We start from the raw sequence: 20,474 nt of genomic DNA on the forward strand, positions 1-20,474 counted from the left end.
CTCGCCTGAAAGCAGCATCAGATTACTAGGTCCGACCTTATTTAATAAACGAACAACAGTGGTCCGATCGGTTTGACCGTTTAAACGAAAACGGCCAAGGTGTTACTATAATTTGCACTACGACATTGAATGCCCGATACGCAATACGGAAATGACGACACGGTGTACATGCACATTTCGATCAAGATAATTGAGTCCGAGCTGTACTTTTTCCGGAAGTACGTCACGAAAATGGACGCTGATGACGATGTGTGGAGCCACCTTAATAGTCCTTTACGTTCATTTATGGAAAATAACAAGACCAATTAACATTATTTGAACATTGAGGAGCTGTCAGATGATGAAAAGTATTCAATTTCTTCTGTACTCAAAATGTCATTATTACCTCTCAAAGATATGAATGAGGTCTTCTTCAATATATATACAATGTACCTGTCGTTATCAGTGGCATTCTCCCTGTACTTTATAGCATTTTATCATCACTTAACACAGGGTATATCTAAGCAACACTCTCTCTCTAATCTTTCCTATCCTACCATCTTCTTTTTAGCTTTTTTTTTTTACAAATTTACACAACACATTGCTGCTATTTCTTTATCAAATATATCAAATATATATATGATAGGCATAGATCATGTGGTCCTTGAATCTCATATGTATTTCTTCAACTAGAGATGGATTTATATTACTTGTGTATTACTTTATAATATACTGTAAATGCAAAAAAGGAATAAAGTGAAGTACAGTGCATATCTTAAAGAGTTTCAATGAACCACTCCAGCAATTGACATTTTGAAACTTTTAATAATTTAGTAAAACTGTTTATCAAATTACATTTATACATTATACAGGTATATAAACAGCCAGGTTTAATTCACAAATAAAGTTATATACACAACTCTGATATGTTTTTATGAAAATCACTCTCACAATGTATCATTGTGAATCAATACATTGTGAAAATATAAGATGTTATAGCAGTGAAGAAATTAAAGATGTGTCGTGATTAATGTATAATCATGTTTCACCCTAGCTCTAATTTTCACTGAAATGTGTAATTTTCTGAATAATTTGTATTTGTTTTATCATTGGCTTTCTTGTAAGTCAAATAATTATGTATAATTGGAGTGATGTGTTTTAACATATTTTCATCCAATCCCAGGCTTAATCTATATTTTGGGCCCTGCAATCAATGTTTTTATTACAATCACCCTGTCTGTCTGTTCACTTTTGTTTCCAAACGATATCATGCTTCAAAGTTATCCAATTTTGAAGGAGAAATTGTGTAAGCATAATGAAATTTACACAGAATGAAGCTGATTTCAGATTTGAGTGAAATCAGTAAATTTTTAATGAGCATCCTTAACCCTGAATGGATGACTGGTTCATTAATGTATTTATATGACTGGATTCTGATAAAACATGGACAGCATTAATACTGTACAAACTTGAAGACTAATTTTGAATTTCATTTATGAGTTGAGCAAATTTCATTGTTTAATTTGGCGACATTCATTGGGAAGGGAAGTTACTTTTACATAGTGAATTCAGGTCATTGTTTTAGGTAAATGATATCTAGAAATCTCAAACTATATATTTAACCTTTGGTATGTTGTGCAGGCTGTCAGTGGATTAGCAGACAACAGTGATAAAAACAGTAAGTATACATATTCATTGTTGAAACCATGCATGTGGTGTGGGTAAGAAATAGTCCTAAATTGTACTGTCTTTATTCTTTATTAGAACATCGATTGGAATTAAAGTTGCAGACTGTTGTCTTCTAGCTATATATATATATATAGTTCCTCCTAGATCTTCATTTATGATGCACCCATTTGTACTGTGGAAGACTGCACGAAGAACATTCTAAACAGTACTGCAATATATGTAGCTAGATTATATAATTTTTTGCCAAAAACAGAACCATAATAAAAAAGCTGACACAAACAAACAGTCTATCTAGTGCTGAATGCTTTTGAGTTCTCTACCTTTGTTTGGAAAAGTGTATCTTTTCAATCTTAAGATGGCAAGATTTCATCTTGAACAAACCTTTGTGTTTTGTATTTGTAAACGATTTATTCATTTGTAGGGGATCGAGAGCCACCATCCAGCCCTGACTCCCAAAACAATCAAAATAGTGCCAACACACCGCAGACCAATGGACAGGGTCCAGGATCCCCAGGAGGTCACAGTGGTTCACAGAGTCATTCAGGCAAGATTCACAAAGGAGGTGGACCTATCCGACACAAAAAGGGCAAAAACAAGTCTCGCCATAGGTACGGGCTGATTTTGTAATTGTGTTCCAGTGATTATGTTTGCGTTTTTTTACAGACGAATACAGGTAGCAGAGTACAGTAGAAATGGCTTGATCCTAAAAATAAAGGGCATGTCTCAGATAAACATGGATAGCGGATTCATCCTGCACAATACATCTACATATACATATATATTTATATACTACATTTTTAAAACATTTTTTTTAGAAGAATTGTTTTCAAAAAGTGATTTCCCCAGATTGGGACTTGTGAAAACCATGGTTACCTCATCAAAAAACGTCAAAAAAACATGATTTTTAACCCAAAATTTGATCCACGCAAGTAGTTATGTTTTTCCTTAAACCCGCCTTAAATTGAATATAACCTACTCGATAACGGAAATACTCACGCTTTAGCATAGGTCGTTCAACTGGATTTTTCATAAAATTAACACAAAAATAGACTACATGAAAAGCTAGCTTTTGTTGTGTAGACAGATTTGCAATTGGCCAAAAATGTGGTCTGAAACCAAGTTCGATTTTTTTTGGAAATGTGAAGCCCACATAGTCCACTTCATCATGCTATGCCAATTTTAGTGCTGATTTTTTTTTTTTAATTTTGAAACATGTAATATTACATGGGTTATTCATTGTACAAAAATATCACCTTTGGCCTACGTACGCTACTGTACACTGCTACCTAAAAAAAGCCTTATTTTCCCAAAATGACCAAAAACTGAGGAAAATTTTCCCAATTTCAATACAAATAATGCTATATTTTCCAAATTCATAAAGGAACAGGCTTTTGTAAAATTTTGGTAACAAAAGCGCTGTTTTCTGGGCAACCAGTCTAGCATTCTGTTTTATTCAGCTTTTCGAAATACAAAGAGTTTACCATCAAACTGTGTTCACTAAACTTTTCTCAATTTGTTCACTGAAGCTTTCTCAATTAAGGTCTGTTCATCCTTATTAAAATTGAATAGAAAAAATTCAAGACAGCTGTCAGTTTAGTTACTTTTCCCCTTTTGTATTTTTACAAAAAAATACATGTATACATACTGCTTAATGAGAACTGGTTATAGTTGTAAAAAAATGTTCCCCTTAAACCTTTTATTTGCAAATGAAGTTTGTCCGATATATACAAATAGAAGAGCTTAATGCATTGAGATTTTCGTGTACAATGTTTTGTTATAAAAGCAGAATTAAGAAAGATGCACCAAGATCACCAAAAAGTAGTTAAATATGAATTAAGAATAATATTTTAAATACATTTTCCTGTAGAGAAATCTTGCTAAAGTTAAGGAAAACTTTTAAGGCTAAGAAGGAATGTTCTTAAAACCCGGACTTGCAACAACACAATCGAAAAATTATTTGCTCTATGATTTTTTGTTTCAGAGTTGATGCTAAGCTGAAAAAAGGAAGAGATGTAAGTTAGAATCTTGCTTGTACTGTATGATTTATTATCAACATATATACTGTTATTTTCACTTCGACAGACATACTTTATTTCATGTTGATAAATATTTCATTTCCTTCTTTAAAACCAGTTTTCTAAAATGAAGAAATGTTTTTCATTTGCTTAAAATTATTTTTTGTCATAATTCACAAATAAATTCTAAGAGGAGGAAACAATGGTATGCACGATTCAATGTGCTTATTAAGAGTGGAATGCACAGTTGTTTAGAATTGTTTCAGTCATGTGCAGTTTCTTAAAAGGAAAGTATGTACCAAGTACTTTACCTGAAAAAAAATGAGTATATAAAAAGTTTTATCTCTTTTTACTTTAGGCCATGGGAGATTAACATGGTGGAGTAATGGAATCCCAGATTTACACAACTTAAAACATGTGACGTGATGGAATCCTATTCAAGTCCCTTTCTTAGTTGATGTTGGCTCAGAGTGTTTCCATGTATGGGAGGACCAAGATTTTCAGAACACTTTTCAAATATCTATTACCATTAAAAAAAGCATTTAGAGATGCTTTCAGTATTTGTGAACAAACCATTTAAATAGAATTTGGAAAAGTTTCTACTTCAGAGGAGCAATGTTCAACTAATAACAAGGTGAAACGACACTTCAGAAGCTTGTAACTAATAGACCCTGTACATGCGAGTCTGTGCTAAAAAGTAAAAGTTATGAGAGTTACCACTTGACAATGATTGCTGGCTTGACCACCTGCTGGACGGAGTGATCGACCAGTGACATACTGCGGTCAGTTGACCTTGATCTTGGGCCGTTTGACTTGTTGTAGTTCTTGCTTTGATAGAGTACAGGCTTAGTCACTGTCAACATTATTGTTGTTGTGCAGTTAGAGAAACTGAGATGTGTGATGTTCAGATTCGGATTTTAATATTGACCAAGAAATGTCATGTAACATCTTTCTGGCTATTACCCTTTATAGCCTGTTGAATCTAATATTTATTAATATTGATAGATAAGAATGGATGCATACATATATGAAACTTTGTATGCCAGAATCTGGAATCGGTTATTATTCAGAATTTAAAATAAGGCATGGGATTAATAGTGCAAATTAAAATGCCTGGACAAATTTCATGATGTTTCACCTTAACCCCAAATATTTCACCATTTCTTTCTCTGTCTTTGGGAGAGTGCTAAAGTACATTTAAGCAGTGTTGAAAGGAATGTCTGACTGAAAGTGCATGTAAAATGTTTGATTTTGTGGATGTCTTGTATCAATGTATGTACCCTAAGGTATTCAGGAAAATACCATGTGTGTAGGCATACGTTTGTTATAATGTACTTTAAGATGCTCCCTGTTAAAATTTTAAGATTCAAAATTAGTACGCTATTTAGATATTAAAGACATTCTTGCAATTTAGACATTAACTTATGTTCAGATTTGAATTCGAATAAATGAAATATAAAAAAAATGTGTTACATGGTAATTTCAATTGGATTCCTTGAATTGGCAACTCATTACTGTAAGATGTCATGCAAGATTTCAAACTCCTGTCTCTTAAAATGAAAATTGCCCAATGTTGATCTTAAATTCATCCCCTGATTTTAAAACTTATATAACTATCACAATGTAACAAGTTTCGTCCATTATTAAAATCACCCTCTTATGCTCAAGTGAAAGTAGTAGAAAGAATCTTTATAGATCGTGGTGTATAGCTGTCTTGTCCGTCTGTAAACAAAATAATTTCAAATCTCTTCTAAAAAACCTCACTGAACCGATTTCAATAAAACTTTGTCTGAACCTTCCATGACCAAAGACAGCATAATATGTGACTTGAATAGATATCGTATTTCAGGGACTTGAATTTAAAGGATAGGTCCACAAGGGGCCAAGATTAATACAATGTCAATGCTTACTACATCGTCAGACAAAGATATGCATACTTGTCAACTTTTTGAAATGTTCATGAGAGAGATAATGCCTGCTCAGCATTAAAAACATACATAAATGTGTGTTTATACACCAAAGGGGGGAAATAATATTAATAAAAAATACAAAATCACTCCAAAATAGGGAGAGTTAGCTTGTAAAGATATACTAGAATCAAATACATTCCACAGATGAAAAGACCCTAAGATTAGTAGAATCTCTCGCCTCCTTGTGAGAGAGATACTGGAATCTCAACCGAAGGGAAAATTTCAAAGATTTTGTAAAATAAGCCTACTTGGCTACTTAAGAATCTTTCCCAAAGGGTTGAGATTCCTCATCTCACCACATCATATGCAACAAAGAGTTACGTCACATACAACAGTGTTACATCACATACAACATGGTGTTACAACACATACAACATGGTGTTACATCACATACAACACAGGGTTACATCACATACAACATGGTGTTACATCACATACAACATGGTGTTCCATCACATGTAACAGTGTCGTATCACATACATCATGGTGTTACATCGCATATAATGCAATGTTACACTACATACAACAATCGTATACCACATACAGCATTGTTACATCACATACTAATACAACATGGTGTTACATCACATACAACAGTGTCGCAGCATATACAACATGGTGTTACACAACATACATAACATACAACATGGTGTTACATCACATAAAACATGGTGTTACATCACATGTAACAGTGTCGTATCACATACATCATGGTGTTACATCGCATATAATGCAATGTTACACTACATACAACAATCGTATACCACATACAGCATTGTTACATCACATACTAATACAACATGGTGTTACATCACATACAACAGTGTCGCAGCATATACAACATGGTGTTACACAACATGCATCACATACAACATGGTGTTACATCACCTACAAGACAGGGTTACATCACATACAACATGGTGTTACATAACATACAACATGGTGTTACATCACATAAAACATGGTGTTACATCACATGTAACAGTGTCGTATCAAATACATCATGGTGTTACATCGCATATAATGCAATGTTACACTACATACAACAATCGTATACCACATACAACAGTGTTACATCACACACAACAATCGTATACCACATACAACAGTGTTACATCACACACAACAATCGTATACCACATACAACAGTGTTACATCACACACAACAATCGTATACCACATACAACAGTGTTACATCACACACAACAATCGTATACCACATACAACAGTGTTACATCACACAAACATACAGCATGGTGTTATATCACATACAACACAATGTACATGCTACATCACGTACACCATAATGTTACATCACATGCAACATGGTGTTACACAACATACATCACGTACAACATGGTGTTACATCACATACAACACAGTGTTACATCACATACAACATGGTGTTACATCACATACAACATGGTGTTACATCACATACAACAGTGTCGCATCATATACAACATGGTGTTACACAACATACATCACATACAACATGGTGTTACATCACATACAACATGGTGTTACATCACATGTAACAGTGTCGTATCACATACATCATGGTGTTACATCGCATATAATGCAATGTTACACTACATACAACAATCGTATACCACATACAGCATTGTTACATCACATACTAATACAACATGGTGTTACATCACATACAACAATCGTATACCACATACAACAGTGTTACATCACACACAACAATCATATATACCACATACAACACTGCTACATCACACAAACATACAGCATGGTGTTATATCACATACAACACAATGTACATGCTACATCACGTACACCATGATGTTACATCACATGCAACATGGTGTTACACAACATACAACATGGTGTTACATCATGTACAACATTGTGTTATACAACATGCAACATGGTGTTAAATCACATACAACATGGTGTTACATCACATACAAAACAGTGTTACATCACATACAACACAGTGTTACACCACATACAACACAGTGTTACATCACATACAACAAGGTGTTACATCACATACAACATGGTGTTACATCACCTACAACACAGTGTTACATCACATACAACACAGTGTTATATCACATACAACATGGTGTTACATCACATACAACTCAGTGTCACATCACATCCAACACAGTGTTACATCACATACAACACAGTGTTACATTACATCACACACAACAATCGTATACCACATACAACAGTGTTACATCACACAAACATACAGCATGGTGTTATATCACATACAACACAATGTACACGCTACATCACGTACACCATAATGTTACATCACATGCAACATGGTGTTACACAACATGCAACATGGTGTTACACCACATACAACATGGTGTTACACCACATACAACATTGTGTTACACAACATGCAACATGTTGTTACATCACATACAACATGGTGTTACACAAAAAACATCACATACAATATGGTGTTACATCACATACAACACAGCGTTACATCACATACAACACAGTGTTACATCACATATCACATACAACAATCGTATACCACATACAACAGTGTTACATCACACACAACAATCATATATACCACATACAACACTGCTACATCACACAAACAAACAGCATGGTGTTATATCACATACAACACAATGTACATGCTACATCACGTACACCATGATGTTACATCACATGCAACATGGTGTTACACAACATGCAACATGGTGTTACACCACATACAACATGGTGTTACACCACATACAACATGGTGTTACATCACATACAACACAGCGTTACATCACATACAACACAGTGTTACATCACATGCAACACAGTGTTACATCACATACAACACAGTGTTATATCACATACAACATGGTGTTACATCACATACAAAACAGTGTTACATCACATACAACACAGTGTTACATTACATCACACACAACAATCGTATACCACATACAACAGTGTTACATCTCACACAACAATCATATATACCACATACAACACTGCTACATCACACAAACAAACAGCATGGTGTTATATCACATACAACACAATGTACACGCTACATCACGTACACCATAATGTTACATCACATGCAACATGGTGTTACACAACATACAACATGGTGTAACATCACACACAACATGTTATTACACATCATTCAACATGGTGTTACATCACACACAACATGGTATTACACCACATATAACATGGTATTTCACAACATAGAACATGGTGTTACACAACATAGAACATGGTGTTACACAACATACAACATGGTGTTACACCACATACAACATGGTGTTACACCTCATACAACATGGTGTTACATCACATACAACATGATGTTACACAATATACAACATTGTGTTACAACACAGTGTTGCATCACATACAACACAGTGTTACATCACATACACCATGGTGTTACATCACATACAACATGGTGTTACATCAAATACAACACAGTGTTACATCACATACAACACAGTGTTACATCCCATACAACATGGTGTTACATCACATACAACACAGTGTTACATCACAGACAACATGAAGCTACATCACATACAACATGGTGTTACACAGTATACAACATTGTGTTACAACACAGTGTTACATCACTTACAACACAGTGTGACATCACATACAACACAGTGTTACATCACATACAACACGGTGTTACATCACATACAACACAGTGTTACATCACATACAACATGGTGTTACATCACATACAACATCGTGTTACAACACAGTGTTTCACAGTTTGTCATATTGCTTTAAGTGACTTAATGAAATAAAGTAAAGGATATCAACCCTTTTTGGTTTGTAACATCTACATCCCTTAATGGTATGGATTCAAAATTGTACAAATGGCGGGCTAAAAAAGGATAATTGGCCATATTGCTTCAAGCGACTGTTTCTCTTTCAGCTTACACATTATCCAGATCCACACCCTGTACTAGGTATTCATTTGCTGAGCATCAATAAACAAACACAATCATATCGTGGGTCTGACCCCACCCTTTGGACTTCATTCCTGAAGCCATAACTTTGAAAAGGTTGAGATCCCCACCTCATAACCATACAGGTTCTAAGTTCTGGCCTTGATTATTGCGTCATAACGTTGAAACGGTTGAGATTCCCACTGCAATAAAACCAAATATGCCATTGCTGTGCATTTAGATACTGACACAATCATGATATTACTATTGAATCTTAGGTCTAGCCCCACCCTTATTGACTTAATTTCTGGGCAATAACTTTGAAACGGTTGAGATTCCCACTGCAATAAATAGAGAATAATACATGTCTTTTCCCATATCACACCCAGTATCAACCCGAGACTGCATTATCAGCCCTAGGGCTGACATTGGTCGAGGGTTGATACTGGGTGTGATATGGAAAAGGACGTGTTTTATTCCGTTAATTACATACTTACTAATAAAAGCTACTATCTTATGATCTATTTTTCTTTTGAAATATTGAAAAACGAAAAATTTCCAAAAGGGGTGTGATACGGCTTTTGGGGTGTGATACGGCGAGGGCTGATATGGGTTAGTGCAATTGTGTCGTTTCGCATATACAAAAACCCCGTATTGGTTAGTAGGTATGTAATAAAACCATATATGCCATTGCTATGCATTTAGAGACTGACACTATCATGATATTACTATTGAATCTTAGGTCTAGCCCCACCCTTATTGACTTAATTTCTGGGCAATAACTTTGAAACGGTTGAGATTCCCACTGCAATAAATAGAGAATAATACATGTCTTTTCCCATATCACACCCAGTATCAACCCGAGACTGCATTATCAGCCCTAGGGCTGACATTGGTCGAGGGTTGATACTGGGTGTGATATGGAAAAGGACGTGTTTTATTCTGTTAATTACATACTTACTTATAAAAGCTACTATCTTATGATCTATTTTTCTTTTGAAATATTGAAAAACGAAAAATTTCCAAAAGGGTTGTGATACGGCGAGGGCTGATATGGGTTAGTGCAATTGTGTCGTATCGCATATATAAAAACCCCGTATTTGTTAGTAGGTATGTAATAAAACCATATATGCCATTGCTGTGCATTTAGAGACTGACACAATCATGATATTACTATTGAATCTTAGGTCTAGCCCCACCCTTAGGGACTTAATTTCTGGGCAATAACGAAACCTATAGCCATATATACGTTTGAGAGGCATAAAGAGATATACACTCTTATATAGAAGATTTGACCCTGGGCTTTATTATTTGGTCATAACTCTAAACTGTTTGTGATCCCCAACTCATAGCCGTTTATACCATTGCCAGAACTATCAAGGTGAGTGAAGCAGGTCCCATGGGCCTAATGTTTTTTTTTCATGAAAAGTCACGAGTACTTATACTAATATTTTACTATTTTAAGCCCAGTCACACTCACGGTATTGGCTTCAATACGGACAGTTCATAAACAAAGAGTTGTCACTTGAAGGCTCAGTGCACTCGCCTTTTAGTTAACCTCGGCACACAAAATGAATGTACAGGTTCTTTATTTAAGTTGTGTGCTTTTCTTTATGGATTTATAGAATGGTATTTATAGTCTCACAAACAAGCAGAGGGCGTGCGGATGTCCCATGAAATAAGTTCTATATAACTAGGCGTCCTCCTTTCATTACAATATATCAGTCTTGTCGCTCGTTTGCGTAATTTCGTTTCCAGTATTGATTAATGTGTTCGATGTTACGCCGTATACACTACTAAACACGTGATATCAATTTGTTACTGTTTTATTTATGTGAGATATATACGTATTTCCATTAGTATAACGAAGTTTGTATGACATGGCTTCTTTATCTGAAGTACCGGCATTCTAATCATGCGTAATCTTGCAACAGTGTATTGATGATTTTAGATGTTCCGACGATACCAGTACACCCCTAACTGGAGTATCCCATCGCGCTTTCTCAACACCAGCATTTATGCTCTCCTCGGTTGTCATCTGACTGAAGAAACAGATCCACAGACACGTAGACGAGCCCGAATATCATTTCACCCGACCAGCAGACCACAGACTTTAAGATTACCTCGAGTGTCATCGAGCTCCACCATCACCATTTAAAAGGCTTGTTACGATGAGATGATTCAAAAGGGCAGCGACTGGACAAATAACATAAGAAATGAATTATATAGGTTAGGTTTGGGATATTTATGGCTAACAGAGGGTAATGAAGGTCAAATTCTGAATATTATTAAATGTAGAATGCATGCCATTTTTCAACAGGAGTGTCTAGATTTAATTAATTCATCTGCTAAGTGTTCTCTTTATAAATGGATCTGTGGTATTTTTTGTCTTAAACAGTATTTAATTAAACCTATTGGATTACAAAATATAAAACAAATTGTTAAAATTCGGTTGTCATCGCATACGTTGAATATTGAAACGGGTAGATTTCGTGGTTTAGAGAGAAAAGACAGAATTTGTATATATTGTAACACTGGCGATATTGAAGACGAATATCATTTTATTATTAGATGTAGTCATTAAACAGATTTAAGAAACCGTTTCATTAAAACATATTATCATAAAAAAACAAAAGTATGGCTTTTTTTTTTTTAGTTTTGATGAAAACAAGAAATAATAAAGAACTTTCTAATTTAGCCAAATATCTGAACCAATGTCAAAAAGGAGATGCAATACTGTTTAAGATTAAAGGAATCACTCTCTACACTTTCTCTGTGATTTTATCATGTATGCATGGTCGGAAGGTTGTATTCTTTGTACACTTTGTACTATATAATTTGCACTGTATGTATGCAATGTACTGATAAACCGCAAGGTTTAAGGTAATAAAAAATGAATGAACATACATAGATGTATTAGGCTTGAGAGTCATCTTATCATAACACCAGAACGGAGACTAGAAGATTAACCCAAGTGCCATCTCACTCAACCAGTGGACGACTAGCACGGGTGTCATCTTACACATCTTGTTGACAGACCAGTGGATCTAACAGACCACATAACCGATTGTTGTACGTGTACCGCCAAACTATAACAGACATATGTAGACCTACCACCAAACAACGGGCATGTTGACCTACCACCAAACAATAGACATGTTGACCTACAACCAAACTACGGACATGTCGACCTACCACCAAACTAAGGACATGTAGACCTACCGCCAAACTACAGGCAATTTGACCTACCACCAAACGACGGGCATGGTGACCTACCACCAAACAAGAGAGATGTTGACCTACCACCAACCCACGGGCATGTTGACCTAGCACCAAACAACGGGCATGTAGACCTACCACCAAACAACAGGCATATTGATCTACCACCAAACAACAGGCATGGTAACCTACCACCAAACAAGGGGCATGCTGACCTACCACCAAACTGCAGGCATGTTGACCTAGCACCAAACAAGGGGCAAGTTGACCTACCACCAAAAAATAGGCCTGTTGACCTACAACCAAACTACGGGCATGTTGACCTAACACCAAACAAGGGGCATATTGACCTACCACCAAACTGCAGGCATGTTGACCTAGCACCAAACAAGGGGCAAGTTGACCTACCACCAAACAATAGGCATGTTTACCTACAACCAAACAAGGGGCATGCTGACATACCACCAAACTACAGGAATGTTGACCTACCACCAAACACTAGGCATGTTGACCTACATCCAAACAAGGGGCATGTTGTCCTACCACCAAACAACGGGAATGTTGCCCTCCCTCCAAACAACGGGCATGTAGACCTACCACCAATCTTCAGGCATGTAGATCTACCATCAAACTACAGGCATGCAGTCCTACCACCAAACTACAGACATGTTGACCTACCACCAAGCTACAGGCATGTAGATCTACCATCAAACTACGCATGTTAACCTACCACCAAACAAGAAGCATGTTGGCCTACCACCAAACAACAGGCATGTGGACCTACCACCAAACAACAGGCATGGTGACCTACCACCAAACAACAGGCATGTGGACCTACCACCAAACAACGGTCATGTTGACCTACCACCACACAAGGGGCATGTTGACCTCCCACCAGACAACGGGCATGTTGCCCTACCACCAAACTACGGGCATGTAGACCTCCCACCAAGCTTCGGACACTTAGGCCTACAGCCAATTTACGGGCATGAGACAGACAGACAGACAAAACTCCCCAAATTCATGAAATGTAGACCTACCGCACAACTTTGAACATGTAGGTACCACCAAACAAGGGGCAAGTTGACCTACCACCAAAAAATAGGCCTGTTGACCTACAACCAAACTACGGGCATGTGGACCTACCACCAAACAACGGGCATGCTGACCTACCACCAAACTAAGGACATGTAGACCTACCGCCAAACTACAGGCATGTTAACCTACCCCCAAACAACGGGCATGTCGACCTACCACCAAACAAGGGGCATATTGACCTACCACCAAACTACGGACCTGTCTACATACTGCCAAACTACGGGCATGAGACAGACAGACAGACAAAACTCCCCAAATTCATGAAATGTAGCCCTACCGCAAAACTTTGAACATGTAGGCTTATAGCTAAACTAGGGGCATGTCGCCCTACCACCAAACTCAGGACATGTAGACCTACCGCCAAACTACAGGCATGTTGACCTTCCACCAAACAACGGTCATGTTGACCTACCACCACACAAGGGGCATGTTGACATACCACCAAACAACAGGCATGTGGACCTACCACCAAACAATAGGCATGTTGACCTACCACCAAGCAACGGGCATGTTGATCTTCCACCAAACAACGGTCATGTTGACCTACCACCACACAAGGGGCATGTTGGCCTACCACCAAACTACAGACATGTTGACCTACCACCAAACGACGGGCATGGTGACCTACCACCAAACTACGGACATGTCTACATACTGCCAAACTACGGACATGTAGACCTCCCACCAAGCTTCGGACACTTAGGCCTACAGCCAAACTACGGGCATGAGACAGACAGACAGACAAAACTCACCAAATTCATGAAATGTAGACCTACCGCAAAACTTTGAACATGTAGGCTTATAGCTAAACTAGGGGCATGTCGACCTACCACCAAACTCAGGACATGTAGACCTACCGCCAAACTACAGGCATGTAGACCTACCCTCAAACTACAGGCATGTAGACCTACCACCAAACTACAGGCATGTAGATCTACCATCAAACTACGGATATTCAGACCTATCAAAAAACCGAAACACTTTTCTAATTAAGTACTAGAACAGGGGAAAGTGGTCGAAAAATCTGCAAGTACTGTGCATTGTTGACGCGACTGTCTTGATGATGTTACCGGCAACAGCAGCAATATAAACAGACTAAGGAGATCGTGATATAAGATATTGGCAAGTTAACATGTTTATGAAACTGGTATGCTATTTTATGTACCATGCTAATTTTTTTCAGAGATAATAATAAAAAAGGAAATTTAATAAAAAAAATGTGTAAATTAACAAATGTCAACTAAAAATTTTGAATAAGAAAAAAACTGTAAACATAAAGAAAGTTCGAACCAATAATTTGCTCATCCTCACTTGTCAACGGGAACATTCTCCTTCCATTTGTTACCATCATAATTGAGTGATGTAAGAGAGATTATCTTGAAAAGATCACGGTCTAATGTAATATCTCAGCCTTTCCCCTCACAATGCGGAAATAATTAAATGCTTGTTGATGGAACCAATGTCGACATTTTTTAGTTAATCACTTTAAGCTTCAATAAACAACGTTAATAAATACGTTTTTTTTCCTGAAATAAACGAATAAATTTGACCAATTTTCTGTCTCCATCTCAAAGAAACTGGCTCACTATAATGCTGACCATAAACCAGATTTTGATCAAGGTAATGATTATTTTTCTGTTGAAATTAATTATTTGGCTTTTTTTTTGTCTGATTGAAATTACAAAAAGCACTAAAAACTACCGAGTTGGCAGCCTGGGGAATTGTTTATTTACTTCTATCGGCTCTATTTGGACAGAGGCTGAGTCCACCTCGTTTTATTTGTGGCGCCTAAAGGAGACAAATGTCGGGTTTTTAGAGGTCAAAGTGCCAGGGCCACTTTTCCTTTAAATGACAATTACCGCGGCTCTAGAACATGATTTGGCCATAACGACCGGCGAGTCTTGGTTCCTGTCAGACTTATTGAGGCTGAAGGTGGAAGACTGTATCTCCACATCGCATTAGGTATAATGTCTAGTAATAGCTTGGTTCCACTCCAGTGTCAACCGACATGTCCTCACGGAATAGCCTCAGACAGCTAGTAGAGGGCATTAATGAAACACGTATACACAATTTGGCAAAACACTAAAAACGAATTGCCTTTATTGTAGCGATATTTGACTCATTCTTACCGTTCACGAATATGTGAAAAAGGGTGCTAATCCTTGATTTAGAAATAATTTGGCATTGAATAGCAGTCACGTTTACCTAATAAATCTCTGTAATATCAAAAGCAGACAACAGTAACGTCAGGAATCGTATTGCGCTTTTAGATTCATCCATGAACGATTTCGCGCGAGTTATCTTTCTTCGATTGATACATTGTATTATCAGTGCAATTTTTATCAATATCCAAGAAAAAAATATATCAATATTCAATGACAATTGTAATATTCGAACATGCTCAATGAATCATATGTTGTTTTTTGCCTAGAGGCAGCCTTATTTCTTCTTTCATTTAGTCAATTAATTCATGAAAACTGAACTAGCCTACACCATTGACTCGATATGCGTTATAAAATGTATATGATTACCAGAAACATTTGTCGCCTAGTAGTCACTATATAGTGTTGCAAAGTTCTTAACCCTATCAAGGTCACTAACCTTGTCATCGTCACTAACTAGTTATCGTAACCAACCACTGAAGATCCTTTTCGGTCTGTCTACAACAGTCAGTATTTTCAGCTTTGAAATACAGTCCGGCTGCTCATTATATACTACTGTAAAAGGAGCGAAAAATAGCACGAATACGAGACCCTCTGAACTTTGTCGACGATGATCGACCAAGTCCGGTTCGGCTACATTCCTCCCTCCTTTTTCTAAGTTTTCACCATCGAGGGCAACATTTTTTAATATTTACAACCTTACCAAGTAATTGAAACAAGGGTGAGTCACAAGAACCAAATGTACATGTAACAGGAGCGAAACAAATGCACGGCGAGACCGGGATTCGAACCAAGGACCCTGCAAACTCTGTACGGACGTTTTGCCAATTGCACTACCTGGTCGCCGATGATCGACCCAGTCCAGTTCCACTACACTATCTTTCTAATGACTGTCGTTTTCTGTTCTGAGATATTAGGGGTAAACTTATAATTTTGTAATCCATATTATTAATTGGAGAAAGGAATGTTAAGATGAATCTGATCTTATATTGAAGATAGAAGACATACAGTTGTACTTACTAATAAATTAATACTACAAGTGCCGTAGATAAGTTAACTACTGTTTTATTTCCAAAGAAAACACCCTTTCCTTGTTATCCGTCCGGAAAACAAATCCAAATACCTCGATCACCTTTATCCGAGGCACGATAGTTTATTTGTTTATTTGTGAACATATTGAGTGTGTCTAACGGATTGCCAACTAAAACCTTCGTTGGCTCAGAAACAGCCATGCCTTAACTGTGAAAGTCGTTGTTGCCATTACTATGTTGTAGATAGTGAACTCACTAAATACGCCCTTTTTAAACTACCTCCTACTCTGAAATAGAAACATCCGATGTCGTTGATCTTCTTCTTTCACTCCTACAGGAATCAACAACACGTAACTTCCTATTTTAGTTTCCTTATAGCTGAACAATGATGTGACTTTATCGTTTAACTGGTCTAAGAAAGGCTCGGTTTGCTAAACCGTTCAGAATGGTTCCACCTTCTCTTCGGTCAACGTCACATCACAGTGACCGGAGTGCTTCTTGTCGATAGTTGATAACACTTCGCTCTGGATTGCCTTGGCCATTGTTGACATTATTAGGAGTATTTGTGGTATAAGTATACATTCAGCACGAAAGTGACGCATTTTGTCTCGGATCCATTAGGTCTCCGACCCATCAGAAGGCATGACGTATTACAGAAAAACAACCGAATAATTATGTGCAAAAAGACAAAAAAAGAAAAATAAGAATCAATCGCCAAAAATAATGTTTGCATGGTCATAACTATCGCAGACAAGAAGAAACTTCTATAGCAAAAGAAATCACGATTACTCTTTTAGTGGCAATCTTTTTTCTACACACAACAGGCAGCCACCAGCCAAAACATTAACACTAATTGCAACAGATGACCACATACTGTATCAGAATCTTGAAGATGACCATACAGCAACGGTGCCAGCGACACTAAGCACATGATAAATATCACCCTTTTTAGGAAGAAAGTGATTCGAAGCTGGTTACAAAATGACATTGCCCGGAGTCAACAAATAGCCAATAAAACAATAGAAGGCATTAGCACGTGTCACAGCCAACAAAAAGGGTCTAGAAGTAAGTGATAGTCTTTGCACTTCGCAACACCTTTTGTCCACAGATACCCGTAACGATGTAACGGAATCAAGCTCTAAGAAAGGGTGGTATAAAATATATGGATAAAATAAGAGATTTTTCTGACAATTAATGAAAAGAAAAAAAGAGATTCCTACACTGCCTATCAATTCTCGGGGAACCTAAAATGAAGGTTAACAATTTATATAAACCAAATGAAACACCGGAACACTAAACATATGATGTGTTATACGATTTTATGATTTAACAAAGAAAAGCTTGACCTGATAAAGTATAAATCAGTTCTCGTCATACGACAAGTTTTATAGCATCTGGATAGAATTCAACAAACCCATTATGTTTCCTTTCGACCGCATTCTTAGTTTTCTTTGCATTCTGTACATGAATATTAATTTCCCCTTATATTACAGGATCTATCACCGATTGGTTATTTCCCATGTTGTTTCCTTTGTTCATATCTTGGCTTTGTTTTCTGTTTATCGATTTTGAATTAGAATAACAATTTTGTTGAATTTCTGTATTCTGTTATTGTTTTTTTCCCCCATGTAGCGGATATATATTTGTATAATTCGTTCCTGATTTTCATCATCTATTTATGTTTTTATTATTGAATGTATGTTTACAGAACGCCTAAGGAACACAATCATCAGCCCTCTTACATTTGTTCTAATACCCACAAATATTTCCCTTTCGTATACAATTATAATGGATATATACAATAATAAATGGATAAGGTTCTAAGGAAACCATATTATCAGAAGGTTTGGTTTGGTTAAGTGTTGTTTAACGTCCTATCAACAGCTATGGTCAATTAAGGTCGGCCTCCCCTGTGTGCAAGATGCATGCATGTAGCGTGTGCGTGTGTGTTTTGGGAGGCTGTGATATGTTCGTGTTTGTCTCCTTGAGATAGCGCGAAACTGATGCCGACTTTATAGTGCTACCTCACTGAAACATACTGCAGAAGACACCCAGCAGGACATCCTATTTGGTCACATTATACTGACAACGGGCAAACCAGTCGTCCCATTCATAAATTGCAGAGCGTTAAGCAGGAGTAGAAACTACCATTTTTACAGACTCTGGTATGTCTCGGCCAGGGTACAGAACCCAAAGCCTTCCTCACATGGGCGAACGCTCAACTTAAGGCCAAAAGTGAGGCATTGTCAACGGTGATATTAGGAAGGAGAAGAAAGTTGTTTAGAAAGAAGAGAAAAGATAAGATCCCAAATTTAGTCGCCTCTTACGATCATGCAATGGGGGCAGCACGTACAATTCTTACGCCTTACCTGCAGGGATATATCAGAAGGATTTTTGTGTATACCCTGCAATCTTTTACAAGCATAGTATAGCTTGTTCCCATTACAACCGTTACTGTCTTCTAATAAGTGTTTCTACGCGATCTGATGTTATTTCTGTAATTTGTACATGGGACACATACTTGCGAGATTGTGTTAGTGTGACAGGGGTCCAACATTAACAATACATTATATCACGACGCTAATTTTATTATGTCTCTTAAACAACCTGTAGAACTTGGCAAACGTTCGTTTTCATTTCAGAAAACACGTTCAAAGTTTAACCTTGCTTTGTTTTGCCTTTTACTATCTAAGGAAAACTTTTCTATTTTAGTGAGGATGGTAGGTGCTAATTCTGGTTTACGAGAGGAAATTTAATGGATGACGTAGGCATCTATGGAAAAAGATCATTGTGTTCAACTGGAGCTTCTCATAATTAATAATCTGGCTAAAGAAGAAAATATTCCAAACACATGGCCGTCGTGGAACCGCCGAAACGACCAATGAAGAAGGAACCCACCTGACGATGGAGCTGGTCTGCATCTGTTACCACCATAGATGTATACACGGTCATCCTTCATTATTTTAGTATAAAAAGTTAATGGCCGCCACGAGAAACTATCGTTATGAGGTCAACTCTGCTTGATGTAACAGGGGTTATTGAGTGAAAGTCGATGTAGACGTGTAATATAATAATTATACTTCGTCAAGTGGTCAAAGCACCACAGGAAATGTGGGCATTAGCTTAAATACACACGTGCTTGCCATAACGGTAATGCTATCGATATAGATAGATGATTAGCTACAAATGCTGAAATGTTTTATTTCTGAACTCGGCAAAAACAATTATCGAAGGTATAACGAATATGATATACATCTTTGATGAACGATGTCAGAAATTCCCTTCAGGCATAAATATATGGTAGATTTATACGTGGTGGACATACAACCATAATATTTATCAAATCAATGTAGATTAATCTACATCCCGAGAGGAA

General features: G+C 37.0%; 1 protein-coding gene across 1 annotated transcript in view; it reads left to right on the forward strand.

Moving 5' to 3' along the window:
• The window catches only part of LOC110456451 (chromatin modification-related protein MEAF6-like), a 10,164-nt gene extending 5,008 nt beyond the window's left edge, over window positions 1-5,156 (forward strand). The window contains exons 4-7 of the mRNA XM_021507226.1: window positions 1,621-1,657; window positions 2,090-2,276; window positions 3,650-3,680; window positions 4,042-5,156. Coding sequence (XP_021362901.1) covers window positions 1,621-1,657; window positions 2,090-2,276; window positions 3,650-3,680; window positions 4,042-4,056 — 270 coding nt within the window. The 3' untranslated portion in view covers window positions 4,057-5,156. The remainder of the gene's footprint in view (window positions 1-1,620; window positions 1,658-2,089; window positions 2,277-3,649; window positions 3,681-4,041) is intronic.
• The last annotated feature ends 15,318 nt before the right edge of the window (window positions 5,157-20,474 follow it).

Source organism: Mizuhopecten yessoensis, unplaced genomic scaffold (assembly GCF_002113885.1).
Source record: "Mizuhopecten yessoensis strain PY_sf001 unplaced genomic scaffold, ASM211388v2 scaffold8745, whole genome shotgun sequence".
NCBI classification, from domain to species: domain Eukaryota; kingdom Metazoa; phylum Mollusca; class Bivalvia; order Pectinida; family Pectinidae; genus Mizuhopecten; species Mizuhopecten yessoensis.